This window comes from Mus pahari, chromosome 12 (genome assembly GCF_900095145.1).
Source record: "Mus pahari chromosome 12, PAHARI_EIJ_v1.1, whole genome shotgun sequence".
In the NCBI taxonomy this organism is placed as follows: Eukaryota; Metazoa; Chordata; class Mammalia; order Rodentia; family Muridae; genus Mus; species Mus pahari.
The window spans coordinates 44,049,310-44,068,341 of record NC_034601.1 but is presented as its reverse complement, the minus strand read 5'-3'; the positions used below and the strand labels follow the sequence as shown (position 1 = coordinate 44,068,341).

The following is a 19,032-nucleotide window of genomic DNA, read 5'->3' as shown; positions in this document are numbered from 1 at the left end:
CTTCCTCCTCCTCCTCCTCCTCCTCCTCCTCCTCTCCTCTCCTCTCCTCTCCTCTCCTCTCGCTCTCGCTCTCGCTCTCTTCCTCTCTCCCTCTCCCTCCCTGTCTCTCTCCCTCCCTCCCTCCCTCTGCTTTGTTTAGAGCTGAAGATGTGAACTATGCTTCATGGCTGCCATATATTTCTGCCTTATGAACTTTCCCTTTAGAACCATAAGCCAAGATAAATATCTCTTTCTTCTTTAAATTGTTTTTGGTCATGATATTTATCACAGCAACAAAAAGTAACTAATACAGCAGGGAATTGTTTTAAACGTTGTATTTGGTTTTAATTTTCTTTTACTGAAACGATGAACAGATTAAATACAACAGAATCGGGAAAGTACTTAATGACCATAATAAAAATCTATCATGGAGACACCTGAAGACTTTTATTACTCTACTGTTCTAGTTCCGTTCCTGTTGCTGTGATAAAACACTCTTACTAAGAACAACTTAGGAGAGGAAAGGGCTTATTTCAGCTTACTGATTACAGTCTACTATAGAGGAGCATCAGGGAAGGAACTCAACCAGGAAATTGAAGCAGAAACCAGGGAGGAACACTGCTTGCTGGCTCCTCACAACTTAGCTAAACATCTTATAAAGCTGAGGACCACATCTGCATAGGGAATAGTGCTGCCCACAGTGGGCTCAGCACTCCTACATGAATTATCAATCAAGACAATTCACCACAGGTCAACCTGATTTGGGCAATCCCTCAACTGTCCCTTCTCAGGTGACTTTAGGCTATGTCAAGCTGACAGTTAAAGCTAACTAGGAGAGGCTCCTCCTACTCATTCTTTTGATTCCAATCTCAGTTCTAATCACTTTCAGAAGAGACAGTGGTCCACAAATCTGAGTAACTGACATTCTTAGGAATCACAGCACACCATGTGGCATGACCCCTGGGCTTTGGTTCAGTCGGTGACCTCTATTCAGCCCTGAAGCTCACAAGGTGACTGTTCAGTCCCATCCCTGGCTCTTCAGAAGTTTTCACAGCTTCCCTACTTTCCCTACGTTCAAAACTCAAATACCAGCTAGAAAGAAACTGAGTGTTTGGTTCACAAAAGATAAAGACCTATTTCAGAAAGGCAAAAACATGTGCTTCTCTAGGCTTATGTTTCATTTTTCCATCTAATTCCATATATACTGCCATCTAAATATAGTTTGAAGACTCTGCAAAAGTTGCAACATAAAAGCTGTTTCAAATGTACTCCAATCAATCAATCAAGCATTCATTAGCGACTCTTCCAGGATTAATACAAGAGATATGAGCAAGTAAAATAAAGTAACAAGAATTTAGAATACAGTCTAATTTCATTCAGAGACACTAGCTGGTATCATTCTTAGTAAAAATAAAAGTCTGAACAACACACAAACTTTATCCCCTTCAGGCAGAGTAAATAATGCCTATAGCAAAAATATAAATAAGTAAATAATTAAAATACTAGAAGCTATTACATCAGAAAGTCTTTCCAGTAATCTATGTGTTAAAGGTTGTGTTAGTTCTTGATTACTGGTTCAACTACTATTTTCCAGGTTACCTAATTTTCTTAAATTAGGTATTTTCTTAAATTAGCTAGTATACCAAATATATTACTTGGTCTTAAGTAATCCCAGGCAATGGAAGGACATGTGTGTTTCTTGAGCAAACACTAGGAGGGAGTCTCTTCTGGCGCATATTCTTTGCTCACAATGGCCACATTCAGCTGAGTCCCCACCGTAGGGAAGGAAGGTTATCTACTTAGCCCAGGTACCAGTATTCTCAGCTACAGTGAGATTTCACAGAACCCAATCATCAAGGGTTTCTGCTGGTGGTCTCTTTTGTTCCTTAACCAGTAGATTTATCTCTATTGATGCAATTTATCAAGGTGTTAAACATAAAGAGACAGCAGGAATTAAAGCAATTTACCAAACATTTAAGATAAAAATAATTTTAATGTATTCTTCTTCCTCTCTCTTTCTTTCCTTTTTTTCAAGACAGGGTTTCTCTCTTTCTTCCCTTTTTTTCAAGACAGGGTTTCTCTAGGTCACCCTGGCTGTCCTAGAACTCACTATGTAGACCAATCTGACCTCGAACTCACAGAGATCTGCCAGTCTCTGCCTCTCAAGTGCTGGGATCCCAGGAGTATAACACCTTGCCTGGTACCATGTGACAATATTAACCATAACATTAGATATTCTTCTAATTCAAATATATGCTTTATAATTTCATATCATGTCATATAAGATAGGTGGGAGCATTTACAAATTTTTACTGTGTATGCTGTGACATACCTTTTTATTAGTTCGAGTCAAGGAACAAGTAGCAGATTGCTTTATTCAACAAGAATTAAGGACTACCAATCCACAGAAGGCATAGGTCTAGCCTAGTCTTAGTTCCTTGAGCACTAAACCTTTGAAATTCCAGTGAACAAAGAAGCTGTGCGCTTTTCTAGCAACCGGAATGAGAGGTTAATGTTATGAACAAACCTGATTTTTCGGGTCTCTGCCACTGACACAGAGCACACATGAGTTGTGGCTGAAGAAATCTAGTAAAATCTAGTAAAATAACCAAGCCAATTTGGGGTTAAATCAAATCTCTCATGTTAAATTTTTATGGTCCTCTAAAAGTGAGATACAAAACAGCCACAAAGGCCCACACAGACGGTAGGCTACCTAGAAAACCCTAACATTTGCTCAAAAGACATGGCATTCAAAGAGTCCCTAGCCACATAACTATTGAGAAGAGACAGAAGGTATACTATCGAGGTAAAATTTATATCAGATTAAGAGTAAATCATAAAGGGAGGGAAACTATCGATTTAATTATTATACTGTTCCTTTCAGATAACTCTGGCAAGGTAATTTAGAATCCTTAGGCATCCGTTGGGAAGAAACCAATATTATTTTCAATATAATTTGATAAAGTACATATGATAACTTTTAAAAATCAAAGTACAATTTCATTATTTAAACACACACACAAAGATGAAGGCCTTGTGGAACTGGTGCTGGAGAAAAATGGACTGCCATGTGTAAAGTGTTTATTTGCTGGGAGTAAGATAACTGTAATAAATTCCACATCCCAGCCGACTTCTCTGATGAAATAAGTTTATCAGGTTGAACACTACAAAAGATCATATTCCTTGTCCACAGGCCTAGGGGGGGAAAAACAGCGCTTTTTTTTTAATGGCAAATACATGTGCACAACAGAAGGGACTGTCCAGCAGACATCTCCCAGTGACAAATTATTCTGGTCTAACGGAAGTTTTCAGAATTTCAGAGGATATTCACGAGTAATGCTGTCCCGACTTTGCAAGTGTAAAGGAACTGGTGACTCCATTTCCGTAAGAGTAGAATGCTGTGCTATAGTCTGGCCCAATTCTTCCTATAATGAAGTCAATGAGTAACGACATGGCTTAGTGATCGTATGGGCACTCCAGGGAAGGGCCAAGCTTAACACTGTTGAATAAAATTCACATTAAACTTAGCATAAATTCACATTACGATTAGGGGGTCACCAACCAGGTCACAGACTGACTTTCTGTAATAATATCTGTCAGAATATTTTTGTCCTTTGGTTTGGATAGAAATCTCCACTGCAATGTAGTGTTTGTCCCATTTCTCCAGAATTATTTTTCCTATTCAGCAAGAAAAACCCCTAAAAACATCACTTGGTTTACAAGTGCTTTCAAAGGCCTTGTTACTTTCGTTAATCTAGGCTTTGAGGACTTACGTGGGACCTCAAGGCTCTTACAATGGAGAATTGATTTCCTCGAATTTCCCAACCATGATCGTAGCAACATTTTCCCAAATAGCACCAAGAGATAACCAAATTCCTCATGGGCCAATTTTGAGTGGGGACAAGAAGGAAAAGTAAATGAATGGTGTCTGGAATACACAGAAGTAACTCCCAGTAGCTCTCATGTTACACACTTCTGGCATGCATGGGTCCCATGGTTAACTTGTGTAACTCTAGTCCTCCAAATACAGTTTGAAGTTTCATTACCAAAGTGCAACCAGGGAGTTGTCATGAAGTATGCTCCACAAGACGTCCTTAATACACAACTCACAATATGATATAAATAGAAGAAGTGTCATCATGTCACAACTACTGAAGACCAGCCACTGCATGGTTATGCTCAGTTTGGGCAGACAGCCAAGCGCCTGGTTATGCTATCTCCCCCTCGTCGCCCAGTGATCAGCCCACAGGCACTCAATATATCATCAAAAAAGGAAACTGGGCAAGAGGGGTGAACGAGCCAGGAAATGACAAGTGTGAGCACTGCGTGTGACATTCCGATAGACCATAAGCAGAGTTACAGGAGAGCTCATATGGAGATGCTGACACTGCCACCACAGAGCACCACTCCAGACGCAGCCTGGGCAGCTCTCGGATGGTGAACTCACTAACGGGAATGAAGTTAAGGACCATGTGACAATGGGAATGTCCCTGAGGATGTGACTCTGGAAAACACATGACAAACAAACAAACAAATGCAAACTCCAACCACGACAAAAACACCAAATAAAAAAACACACCCCAGAATTCTGAAACCTGAACGTGAGAGTGCAAAGCTGCCAGCTGCAGGCTAATAGGCACTAAGAAGGGAGCCCGACGGTTTACTAGGGGATGTCTGCTCTGTTTCCCAGGCCACAGAACAAGATGAAAAGCATCAAACTGTACTTAACATGACATTTTAAATACTGACTTTTTAGCAGTTTGATCTGCCATGCATTACTTTCAACATTAGTATTATTTTCATTTTCTAGTGTAGCTGGAGTAGAGAAGTTTTAATATTTTCAAAGGTTTGGGGTTTTTTATTTGTTTGTTTTGGTTGGTTGGTTGGTTTTCTTTCTTTCTTTCTTTTCTTTTTTTCTTTCTTTTTTTTTTTTTTTTTGCTGTATTTTTAATTTTTGTACAGGCTCTTGCTATGTCGCTCTGGTGTTTGTTCTGTAATGCTAGGGCCACAGGACCATACCACCAACGCAGGTTTTTTTGACAACATGTTCTGAAGGCCACTGTATAATGGTAATTTTCCTATCTATTATCAAGACTATGTGCAGAGCTCGACTTCCACAGTCAGGTTCATGGTCATGCTGCTGAATGCATACTAAAGATCATCTATCAATATAGGACAAGGGTTAAAGGAAAAGAAAACAAAGAATGGATAGCCAGTGTTTTATGTATAGCTGGGCCTTAAACCTGAAAGAGCTACAATACAACGCAGTACTTAAAAGCACCCATCAGCCATCAAAACGTAGGAAAGAACTCACATAATAACAGTACAGGTGAAGAACCCCGAAAACCATCCAGGAGTCAATAGCTTGACTAACTCTTGAGTTGATCCAAGATAATTGGTCTATCTTAAGGTTTCTATTGCTATGATAAACACCATGACCAAAAGCAGCTCACGGAGCAAAGGGTTTATTTCAGCTTAGAGCTCTCAGGTCAGACTCCATCACTGACCAAAGACTACAAGTGCCCTAAGCTGTGTGCTTCAATACACAGCTTTCTGTAAACGAACTGTCCTCAAAGGTGTAGGCTTCTTCTTGCAGCATCGTCACAGATTCACATGCAGAGCCAGAGAGATCACCGAGAGAAATGCCCTATGGTCCACTACAGACCAGAATGAACTGTGAAAAAGAACTAGAAATCCAGAAAGGAAAAGGCTTGCTTCTTTGTTAACATAACTGACTGATGTGTGGTGGCCTCCAAGTCAACAGGCATGGGCACACACTTCCACACCTCAAACCTTTAGCTCAGTGCCCAGCAGTCCCTGTTGGTACAGGCAGAATAAATCATCACGCAAGACCAACATTCTGCTCTATTATTAACAGTTTCATAGGCTCAAAGTGGTGTACTAGATACCCATCCATCCTTCCTGCAGGCATTCAAGACAAGCAGACAATCTAGTGGTTAACAGCACTGTCCAAATCCGGGATTACCAGGAAACAGTTGAGTGACAGTGGACAAACTTCCTGTCTCTTATCTACAAAATTGGAACAATAGCCAAAGCACTAGGCATAGGCCCGGTGGGAAATAAATATTTTCAGTGGAGAGAACTTGGCACCGTGAGCGACTGCTCCTCAGAGCAAGAGCTCCTCAAATATTCAACTGCTATTATAACTACTTAACTTTTAATGTGAGGCCAGGCCGGCTGAGTCAAGCCCAGAGGTTTGTCTTCCACACACACCTCTCTCTTTCCCTCAGGCTCCCCCATTGTTTAAGATGAACCAATATCAAACATTTCCCACAAATATTTCTTTAGGTTCATATACGTACTCTTTAAAATGCAACTGGTATAATGAAAATACTAAAATGAATATCCAATATAACTATAATACAACACTAAGAATTTTTTTACCCACGTATCAAATTAGCAGGTTTTTTAGAAGTGTAACAGTGTCAGGCCCTTGAGATGAATGACAGACAGCAGGACTCATCAGAGGTAGCTGGAATTGACAGGGTGGAGCTGAACTACATGTTGGCAGAGTTTATCTGCAGCCTTAAAATATCCCTGCTGTCCAAAATCTCATACACTTTTATCAGAGTTTCACAGTATCAAAATTTGGAAACTTCCTTAATACCTATTAAGATGAAAGTTCAATAAACCATTACACAGCCATGGCAGGGGAGTACAAGCAGCCATGGCAACACGCTGAAGACACCAGGACACGGGGATGTACCAATGCATAAGCTGTATGAGTCAATTTACCGTTTCCTTTTACAGAAGAAAAGCACCAAAGAAACAAAGACAGGCAGAAATGGAAGATGGAAGGAGGGGGGGAGAACCTTACTTCTAGATATGTGGCCAACAGATGATTTGGAAACTTCTTACATAATATATCCCATAGTCAGAAAATAATCATTAGTCTTATTCTTTATAAATATGGATGATCATAAAGAGATTCATTTCTGATCCATTCCACTGAGAATGGTGTTGCTAATGATAATGTCAGAAGCAGAAAACTTCTTTCAACAGCGCTGCTGTGAAATCATTGTATGATGTATCCTTAAAAGGCTGTTTCCTGCCTGAATCTCAAGAGAACCCTGAAAACCTGGATCTGCCAATGTGGTTGAAAGCTTTCCTAACACAGTGATGTCGGAGCAGAGCCTGAGGCCATTATCATCCCTTTCCTTAAAATAAGAGGCTTACTGAAATTCTAAGATGACTTCCAACCGTGTCTGCAGTTTTAGAGGTAAGGGCTATGGTGTCTTGACAGTTACCACAGCCAGGCCTTGTTCCCCTCTTTTTCCATTTAGACATAACCTGGGGACATTTCTGAAACCACCAAGCATTTCCACAGCCCTGTGCACTGTGCAACACTCTTCAGATAAACCGCCAGCCACCTCACATCTGTTTTTATGTCTCATCGAGGATACACATGCTCTCCAGCAGGCACCCTCTGCAGTAATTCACTAGCATTCACCTCTCCAGAGGCCGCGGAGCAGATTTAATTAGCACCATTTTCTCCTTACCTGAATAGGTGTTTACTGGTCCTCAGTAGCTACACTAGGGGGCTTACAGGGCAAATAGATCTTACATTTTTAAAGCTTGAAAGTTTAGTAGGTCACCTCAGAACTTCACCAATATAGTCGATTTCTCTTACTTAATTGTATGGAAATACTGAGGAGACGGGGATGGTCCTGGAGGAATGGCCACAGACTGGATGTGGATCCTGTTGAGTATAAGCCTGCACTGGAATGCATGGAGCTGGCTACCCAATGGTGATAATGCTGTACTACTGATGGCAGAGCAGACACAGCATCAGGTTCGCTCATCCGAGATTCGGTTAAGAGGCTGTCAAAGCAAGACCACAAAGCACAGCTCCTAACATCAGGGGCTGCGGAGCTGTACAACAGGCACAGACGGGGCTCTGTCGACAGACAAGCTCCAACTGGGGAACTGAGGTCCCTAGAGCACAGGGGCCCTTTTTCTGCAGGCTAGTTAGATAGACAGAGCTAGTTAGATAGAACTAGTTAGATAGAGCACTGAAAATACCCTAGAACAGTGGTTCTGAACCTTCCTAAGTCTGCAATCTTTAATATAGTTTCTCATATTGTGGTGACCAACATAAAAAACATTTCACTGATACTTCATAAGTACAGTGATGGTTGAGAATCATAAATATCTGATATGTAGGATATTTGAGATATAACCCCTAAAAGGGTCACAGGCTATATTGGTTGAGAACCATTGCCCTAGAAATACACACAGTGTATCACTAATGCATACATTGAAAAATGCATTGAAATACTTACTTAAAATACCAAACTTTCCCCAGAACAGGAGTATAGCCAAAATTGGGAAAATAACAATGAGGATCTTTTCATTTGGAGAAAACCACGAAACTGTAGAGAAAGAAAACGAAAATCATAATTAGTGTTTACTATACTCACTGCTAATGGTCTCAAGTATATCCTTATTACTCTAGTAGAAAATAGCATTAACTACAGCTGTGGGTCATGGTTTACACACACACTAACACACGCGCACGTGCGCGTGCGCGCACACACACACACAAACAAAACATATTCCATGTATAACTTACTCAATTACAACTTCTTTGACTGTATGTAGGATGGGTGCACCTGTGTGGAGCCCAGAGGTTAATGTCTGGTGTCTTTCTCAATAGCTTTCCAACTGGTCTTATGAGTCAGGGTCTCTCTCACACCTGAAGATCGTTGATTGGACTAGGTCGTGGCCATGGAGCTTCAGGGGCACAGCTGTCTCACACCTGAAGATCATTCATTGGACTAGGTCGAGGCCATTGAGCGTCAGGGGCACAGCTGTCTCTGAGACTCCAGGGCTGTGCCTCAGCCTCTGTGTGGATGCCGGGGATCTGAACTCAGACCCTTACATTTGAACCACAACCACGTTATCCACTGACCCAGGTCCCTGGCCCAGAGAACAACATATTTTCTTCAGGAACCCTTCACTCTGGTTACTTGGGTATGCCTCATCACACTCCTCTGCCCTGTGTTCTGAGGAAGGGCAGGAAACAGTGGAGAACAGGCTCTGGCCGCAGGTGGGAACGTCAACTCTGACTCTCAAAGTCTGTGTGACTGAGACCACGTCTGAACACCTCTCCGTTCTTCAGTCCCCTTGAGTAACAGAGATTCTGTCTGTTGAAGAATTTCTACGACTAATGAAGATTATATATGCAAAGGGCATCGAAGGCAGAGGTCGCTGCTTACCACGTGCTCAGTGCCTATAACCTGCAGTTACTGTGTGTGTGTTTCTTGAATACCTGTGTGTGTGAGACAGTAATCAAGCAACAGTAAGTGCTCCTATAAAGCCTGATGTGGAGCTAGGTTAAGGAACTCTCAGGGCCACGAGGCCCTTCTGATTACTGGGACTAAGACCAACACAGGTGTCCCTGGTCTTTTCTCAAACTGGAAGAGAAGACTTATAAGCCGCTGACTTCAAAAAGATAGTTTTATGTAAGCACAAAAACTTTAGGTTATTATGGAAGCTGTCTAAGTGTTTATAGGTCACTTAGTGAAAATATATCCTAGCCCCGCATCCTATATGCATGGCACTTAGGTACTAAAATTACAAATAAGACTTGTTCAAATAAGACTGCAGTGTTAAAATGTTACATTGACTTCAACTGATAATCCCGCTGGACTGAAAGTTTATGTGTGAATTCTGTTTTTCCTCTAATAATGAAATCAAGCAAACTCACCTAAAAATTTCAAATTTGCCCGTACAAGGGTGTGTGCTAGATGAAGGGCCCCTTTTCTCCTGACTCCAGTCCTAAGAGAGCCCTGGCATTCCTGAGATCAACACCATGCACTCCTTCTGCCCTTGGTGTCAATGTGAAAGTTCACAGGATTTCATCCACAATGACAGACATATTAAACTTACAAACTTTAGTATATTAAACTTATATACCAAATACTGGTGGAAGGTTTACATTAATCCCTATAATGAAATTGTAAACTCTATCTTGGAGATAGCTGTGCTAATCTGCTAATACCAGAATCTAACATTCTGCCCTACTCACAGTAGACACACTATATTTTCTGTTGAAGATAACAAATATTTCAAATTAGTGACATAACCGTGTGCTGGCTGGCATTATGTCACTTTGACACAAGCTAGAGTCATTTTGGAAGAGGGAAGCTCAATGAAGAAAATGCTTCCACCATATCAGTCTATGGGTGAGCCTGTGCTGTTTTCCTTGGTTGACAATTGAGGGCCCAGATGCTGTGGCCAGTGCCCTGCTGAGCCTGGTGGTCCTGGCACTGTAAGAAAGCAGGGAGAGCCAGGCATGAGGAATAAGCCAGTAGGAGGCACCATGGCTTCTGCTCAGTTCCTGCCCCGAGTTCCTGCCCTGAACTCCTATTCTAGCTTCCTTCAATGATAGAAATGAACCCCATGCTGCTTTTGGTAATGGTGTTGTATCACAGCAACAGAAACCCTAACTATGACAAATGGAATGTCAGGTTTTGATGCTCGTTGGTTGCAGATCTCTGACAGAAATGCCCATAGATATCCTGAATGTCCAACTGTGTAACTCAGTATCCTTTTATACCACTTTGCACAGTATAAAATCCTAAGCAGCAAAGAAATAAGGTACTATTCTTCTGCAAAGATGTGAGCAAAACCTTAATAATAAGTATGCTTAATTCATTTTTCCTAATCAAGACCTTCCATGATTCTGCTTTGAGTTGTATAGGTTAGCTATTTATCTCTGTATGATATATGGAATTTTTAACTTAAAGAAAAAGAAGCGCAGTGAATTAAGGACCTAAGTACCTTCCTTTTTCAAACCCCTCCTTCTCTCCAGTATTCCCATCACCCTCTTCTCACCAAGAGTCTCCATTCCAGTCATGGTCAGCCCAGGTTTTTAGTTTTACTTGACTCATGTCTCTCTCACATCCCACATCTGCGTAGACAGAAATGCTGCTAGCTCTTACACTAAAATATACTCGGAGTGTAATCTCATGTTTAACTTGAGCTGACAATCATGTCCTTTCACCAACCTTTCCTCCTAAACACCAATCTCAGGACACTGTAGCAGGAAGCCATTAGCAGCAACAGTCATCTCTTCATTTTCAGTTATGCTACCAACATTCAAAGACAGCCCATCATAGATAACGCTCTCCTTGATATAATAGCAGATTAGCAGTTAACTATAAGGGATGCTGACCCTAAGTAGAGAACAGATTCCTGGAGGCAGTGATTTGGGAAAGGCCTCTGGGGGAAGGAACTGATCAGAGTCTTATGTGGGGAGGAGACTGAGAAGAGCAGACAGCACAGCAGATGAAGGAGCCACATGGATGGCCTCCATGGATGGAATCTAGTGGTATAGAATAGATTGGAAGGGTATGCGGGGGCAAGATCATGACGGGCCTTAACAGCTTGTTAGACCCATATATATATGGGTATGTATATATGTATATATATATGGGTCTAACAAGCTGTTATTAGACATATATATGCGTCTAATAAGAATATGTATGTATGTATGTATGTATGTATGGGGCTAATATTCTTATTAGGGACATAGAAGAATCTGCCAGACATTGATGCAAACTTCACACACTCTGCCCTCATTACCACACCAAGACATCTGCATGTTCCCTGGTGGCACGTATTTGCGGGGGAGGGTGGCAGGGGATGTCTACAACTCTCTGTTTAAAATGACTGCCACAGATTTCTGCTGGAGTCTAGCTTCTGCCACAGCCACAAATGTGTTACCTTCAGATTCACTGAACTGGACATTTAAGAATCAACTGAGCTGGCTGGAGAATCGATTGAGCTAGACATGGTGGGTTCACTTCTACAGTGTCAATGCTCAGAAAGCTGAGGCAGAAGTATCATGAGTTCAAGGCCAGCCTGAACTACATAGCTAAACCCTGTCAAAAACAACGCTAGGGAAAAAAACCCCAATGTTTTATATAAACCCATTTAGATGTCCATTAAGCCACTGATTTACAGAAGTGTCGTCAGGTGCCATTAACTCCTCCTCCCCATGGGGAGTGAGAGACAAGGCACGTCTCTCAGATCCATTTCAGCTCTGACTTTCTGTGGCATTAAGGAAATTAATTAAGCATAAAATGATCTAAGAACAGTATCTCAGAATTAGGAAAGATACTCCAAGGGCACACACTGTGATTCTACCCAAGCTATTGCTGATGACTGTTCCCTACGTGCTCCCAAGCGCCCACTCCTCACCAGGAAGATGGACCCCAGGAAAATGAACTTCTTATATCAAAAATACAGATGTGATACTAAGGAGGGTGTTTAACCCTTGCCTCCAATCTGACTGTTAGTAACACACAGGATGCCACTTCTGCAAAATGGGCCTGCCTAAGGGACCATCCCTCTTCTTCAGATACATATATACACATACCATTTAAATACCATTTTCTCTTGTAGCCTGACAACTGACAACGCTCTCCACAAAAGCCTTAGACTATCTATCAAAAACACCAACAGCAGGCATGAGGACGCCCTTCTGAGTTACTGGTAAAGACTGTCCAAGAGACTCCCCAAACACTATAGGCTATTGGTGAGGACAGCGTGAACTTTAGACACAGGTTTTAGAGGACCTGAGCAGAATCTGGCTCAAAAGCCTCCTCACTGAGGACGGACTTCTATGGAATCAGAATGTTCTACGCAGGCTTGCAGAGGTGGGAGGCAAGCAAAGTTGATGCCTATGAACAACAACAACACCCAGCATGGTACAGCAATCCTAGGAGTGAAATAGAGGTATATGTATACCTCGGTGGTAACAAAAAGCTCTTTAGTTAGACCTAAGGCCTGCTCAGCAAGAGGAAGCTCTGTCCAGTACTGTAAACCCAGTCAAGTACACGAGGCTAGTGTGAAGTCATGGATCTCAGAGGTGAACCCCAACACCCAGGCCACTAAGCTGGCCTAATTCCCGAAAATAGTCTAAATATTTATCTGTATGACCACAAGTAACTGTACTTCTTACACTTCATCAAGGAAACTTTTCTTTGCAACAGAGTCCATAATTTAAAAAAAAAATCACAGCTGATCAAAATGCAGAAAACAAGAGATTGTGCCATGCCCAATCCCAACAGATGTATCTGTGACACAATTCCTGCATGTACACCTCGGGGATTTTTGCAGAAAATCTGTTGGGGCAGAAAGACTGTTAAGAGCTAGAGGAACAGGAAATTTTCTGTGAGAATGTGTCTCCTAGAAACTATAAAGGCAACATCCGTGAAGTCTCATCAACATGGCTACCGAAACCATGATATCACCATTGGCCATGCTAACCTCAGGCTGGGAAAGCTCATGAGCCTCAACTCCAGAAAAAGAATTACTGGGGGATGCTGAGAGTGGGGAAAAGTGCTTTCCCTAGGAAAGAATTCCTTAATTGGTTATCCAATATCCAGTGGTCAACCCTGAGATCATACTCATACAAGTAACACTATATGGACCTAGCAGTTTGTATTCGAGTATTTAGAAGTAAGTGTGTGCGTGTGTATGTGTGTGTGTGTGTGTGTGTGTGTGTGTACATGTGCACGGCTGTGCAAAAACAATTAAATACAAAGACACCTTGAATTTGAGAGAATGAGGGATGCTTACACTATAGGGGCTGGAAGAAGGAAAAGGAAGGGGAGACAATATAACTTCGAGAAATAAAAGGTACTATAAAATATACATGTACAAATCTCCAAAACTTAGCAAAAGGAGCTTTGGCCAAAGATCATAATAAAATTTATAACATTAGAATTCAAGGGAAGCCTTGACTTGATGCTTCAGGATTATGATGGCTTTCCTAGGGTCTCGACATGGTTAGTCAGAATTCTAAGGTGAACTCCCATCTCTGACATAATTACCTGTGCAATTCTCTTTTTCTGTATTTAAGACTGAGTAGGTTAGAGTTCCTATGACTATTACAACTAGAAAAGGAAGTTTGCTGATGCAATTAAGATGACAATCAGTTGACATTAACAGGAGGTTGTCCTTGAAGGACAAAAGTTGGTCCAATCAAATGATTCTTAAAGGACCCTGGACTCTTCCTGGAAAAAGAAGTCGGGTATATTAGAAGGGTTCTATGAGATAATGTCCCTTGCCCTGGCTATGCACATGAGCAGGACAATATGACAAAGTGAGCCTGAACCTGCAGGAGTGGAGGCAAGACCCTGGCAGACACCCTCCCTGTAAAGTAGGGCCCTCAGCCTTGCTCTGTGAAGGAACCAAATTCTGCGGCAATTATGTGAGCTTTTAAGAGGTTCATAAAAACCCAGTAAGAACAGACTGTGGTCAGTATCTTGATTTTTGTCATAGAACTGAACATAGAGCATAGTCACATCAGGATAAGAACTATAAAACTGTTAGCTAATAAATGTGCATTGCTTCAGGCTTCAGCATTTGTGACACTTAAGAACTCTGCTAGCTTTGTGCCATCACTATGAACAGTTTATAGCATGTTGAGGACAACAGAACGTACAACAGTGTTAAGCTGATCTCTTAGCACAAAATCCATAAATCTTAGGTCCTTAGAATAGCTATCCTAAGTTTTCTGTACCATTGCTAAGAGGAATATTAATGAGTAATTTTAATTTTCATTATTTACATATTTTTATAAATGTTTTCATAGTCATTATATCTTATGCTATTTTTCTCAAGCCAGGGAAATGCAGGTTAAAGTCCTGGATGTGTGTTTGACCTTGAACACATTACTTGAATTTCATTTGCTTTCTGTACTGAGAAGAGGCAACACTTACATCTGTGTCCCAGAGTTTTGAGCAAAGCACAGCACACGACATAAATAATGCACCTTGGATGCACACAGACAAATGGGAGGCCATTCCCCCTTTGTCATCTCTACTGTACTCACTAACTAGAACTGTGAAGTAGCATCTTATCATTGAATCCATATGGCCCACCTCAGCACCCGACAGACCGACCCGCAGTCAGAACTGAACGAATCTTTGTCAAGGAGATACCTTATTTCTAGCCCAAAATGCAGTGATGGAGATGGCATCCTCATTTTGCTGCTAAGAAAAATTGAGGACCAAAGACTGAGAGTATGTGACTACTGAATGCACAGCCATAAATGGGACACTGTACCACCATCTGCAAAGCTCAGAAGGGAGAAGAAAAATAATGTAAGAGCCCGAGGACAGGGCTTAGTATTGTGGAATACTGTCTTCCAAGCATGACAAAGCCATTGTTCTACTGAACTCACAACAACTATGATTACATATACAAGATCTGCCCAAGATTGGAGCTGTTGATGTCCTGTGATGGAGGGGAGAGAGGCTCACAAGGTCTCACCCTTCTCTGAGAATCTAAAGCCACTTGACAGTATTAAGAGTTGAAGGAGACGTGATTTTAGGGTTTTGTTCATTTTTGTTTGTTTTGTGGCATTATGTTACATCTTTTCACAGCCTCAAGGACTTGACCTGACTGAGATAACAAAAGAACCAAGAAAAGACAAACATGCACAGCCAGCCAGATAGTCAGATATGCTGGGCCCTCTGATGGGGAAACTGCAGCACTCTGGAAGCCCAGCATGCTTACTTTATACAGTTGAATAAGCAGGCAAGGATATGACTTACAACTAAACACGGACATTTAGCTAACCTGGATAGCAACAGTCTCCATTAAGGAGGCAGCTTTTAGGCTGTAGAATATCAGAGGGAGGGGATAAAGCTATGGTGGACATTTTCTGCACACACTACCAGCATCCTCTTAGACCAGGCAAAGGTTTTGCCCTTACTCTGAGCCTCACCCCCCAAAGGGGGGTGACGTCAAGCTTTGCCATTTTTCTATGGACTCTGATATGACCATAGGCGTATCAAAAGCCCATATTCATTCAAGACTTTGCCACTCAGGTGTCCATCACTCCTCACAGTATAGATACTGGTAAGTCGATCCTGCTCTTGTATGTAAGCCCCCACCCCAACACACACACACACACACACACACATACACACACACACACTCAATGTTTCTAAAAACAACCCCATAAAAGTCTTTGTGAAAGAAGATGAGGAACTATTTAGAAAGAAGAATGGATATCAGTGGGAACAGGACAGAGAGGGTAATGGGGGTGAATACAATCAAAATACATTATACACATGAATGAAAACCACTATTCAATAAACACTAATAACCATTTTTAAAGACCCTAAACACAGGGTAAGTTGAACCTCTTAAGTTTTCCTAGTTTAGAAAATTATGAAGTATAAAACAAAAGGGAAGGGGGGGGGAAGCTTTCTCTGAACTCAAGTCCTGGAGCAGTGGCCTAGAAACTTATGAATGTCACACAGTGTTTGCACACTGTCAGCTCCTGTGCTCCAAAGCAACAAATGCTCACCATTACCTGTGTTCTACTGAGTGGAATTCAATTACATCCTGGACAATTTCTCTTTCTTGTTTATGCTTACATTTGCACAAAAAAGCACAACACAGTAAAAATGATTTCTAATGTCTAAATCTCCAAGTCCACAAAACAAGCATCATTCTTGTAACAAACACATATTCTTCCCAAAATGATGTTGTTGCCAAGGTTTATTTTACTGACTCCTTTCCCACTCAAAATGGCTCCAAGAACAAAGAGACAACCTACAGGATGGGAGAATACCTTTTGTAACAATGAGTCAGACAGAGGATTATCATCTAAATCCTACAAAGAACTCCAAAAATTAAACACCAATTCATCTGGTCAACCACTGAACAGAGTTCTCAGAATGAGAAATCATCCAATTAGCAAATCATCCCAAACCAACCACTTAACAAACGAGCTTGAGACCTGAACAGTTTTCAGAGGGAGAAAGACAAAGAAATGAAAGAACACTTGAAGAAATGTTAAACATCCTTAGCTTTGAGATTTCATCTCATTCTAGCCAGAATGCCTAGCATTAGGAAAACAGACAATAAATACTGCTAAGGATGTACGGAAAGTGGAGCCTTTACACACAGCTGGGAAGAATATAACACTGTCACAGGAGCAATGGGAAACAGTCAAGATGTCCCTCCGAAAACTAAAAGTAGAACTACTACACGCTCTGAGAGTCCTCAGTAAACAGGAGGGATTCTTATATTGCTGCACTGCTCAAAATAGCCAAGGCAAGGAAATAGCCCACATGGCCATCAGCAGACAGAGAAAAAATGTGATGTATACACACAATGGAGTTTCATTCAGTTATAAGAATAAAATTATGACAGCTGCGGGGAAATTAGATAGAACTAGGGATCATTGTGCTAAGTAAAACAAGCCATCCCCACCTGTCCCTCTTGTTTTACATACATTTACATATATGTAAATAATTAAGTGTGTATATGTAAAACATGCAAATAGAAGACCTTGAGAAGGTTCATAGGTCTAAAGCAAACAGAGGCAGAGACAGGATGATGGGCTACATGGGACATCAAAGCTGAAGTAGAGATGAGTTGTGGGGGAGAAAGGGACCAAAAAGCAGAGGCTAAGGTCAGGGGACGGCAGTAAGGGGGACAGATAAGAACAAAGTCTAATGGTATAAATGTATGAAAATGCTATATTAAAAAATGCAACCTCCTCTGAGTTAACTATAAAAGTTGCTAGGACCCGGACTTTGATGCCAATAGCCTTAAAGTTCACAGCACAGCTGAGGGTTTTGACTTCAACATTCCTAGAGTCTACCACAGGACTGGATCTTTGGCTCCGGTGTTTACCAGGGAATCATGCCTTTGGCTCCAGTAGTGAGCAGCTGGGATTCTGATTCTAGCTCCCACTGTTTATGGCATTCAGAGTGAGACAAGCAAGTTTAATACATGTCATCAGTATGTGGCCCATTAGTGACCCTGATATCACCCTGATAAGCCCAGACATCTCAGCGACCTCAGATGACTTCACTAAGATCAACATCAGATTTGATCAGTCTCCATGAGGGATTGTCACACAGCACTCCATTCTAGCAAGAATCACAGAAAAACAAACAAACAAACAAACATCCACATAGAACTGGAAGAAAGAGAATTAAAACATAAAGACTTATCCATTCTAGCAATGAACAAACCATGACAAAGAAACACATAAAGAATAATATACAACTGTCCAACATAACCCATTGCAACTTTCCACTTATTCCAAACTGATTACATAATAGTAACAGGTCACAAGTCAAACAAAAAAAAAAAAAAAAAAAAAGCTGAGATAATTCCTTGTTTTTTATCAGAACACCAGGAAATACAAGTAGTAATCAACAGGAAGAGAAACTATGAAAATAGTGAGAGACAAGACAATGGTATTTTGAAGCCAGAGAGAAACAACCTCTGGGATTCAGCTAAGACTATCTGTACACAATGATAAGCACTTGTACTAATAAGAAAGAAACATCTCATATAAACAACACTTCAACTCACATAAATGCACTTCAAGGCTCTGGAAAAGCAAGAGGACAGCTCCAATCCCAACCATGGCAGGGAACCATAAAGTTTGTGAGAGGAAGTAATGATATAGGGACTAAAGAACAATACTGAGGATCAAAGGCTTGGCTAATGAGATTGATAAACCCTTAGCTAACCTGAGAAAAACAAAGAGCAAGATGCCCTAGAGCACCACTGGGAACATTTTGAGATCACACACTGCAAAAAGCTACAAAAACCTAAGAAGTGAAAGCATTTCTAAATGCAGATCATTTATCAAAATTAAAGACAAGATATGAATAATTTAAACTGACCCATTACGAGCAACAAGATCGAAGCTTTAATCAAAAGTCCCCACACAAAGAAAAGCCCGGGATAACATGGAATTATGGCTGAATTTTATCACAATTTCAAGGAAGATCTAATTCCAACAGTCCTCAATTTGTTCCACAGAGTAGAAAGGGCAGGAACACCACCAAATTTATCCTACAAAGCTATTATTATGCTAGTATCAAAGACATAAAAAAAAAAGAAAGAAAAGAAAAGAAAGAAAGAAGGAAAGAAAAAAAGAAAGAAAGAAAAGAAAAGAAAAGAAAACTACATGGCAATTTCCCTTAGGAACATAGGTGCAAAACTTCAAATTTCTTTCTTTCTTTTTTTTTTTTTTTT

General features: G+C 41.0%; 1 protein-coding gene across 10 annotated transcripts in view; it reads right to left on the bottom strand.

Annotated features, from left to right (window-relative positions):
* Positions 1–19,032, bottom strand: part of Cd47 (CD47 molecule) — a 55,711-nt gene that overhangs the window by 18,478 nt on the left and 18,201 nt on the right. For all 10 annotated transcript variants that reach the window (XM_029544473.1, XM_029544470.1, XM_029544471.1 and 7 more), the window contains one exon: positions 8,283–8,372. In XM_029544473.1, coding sequence (XP_029400333.1) covers positions 8,283–8,372 — 90 coding nt within the window. The remainder of the gene's footprint in view (positions 1–8,282; positions 8,373–19,032) is intronic.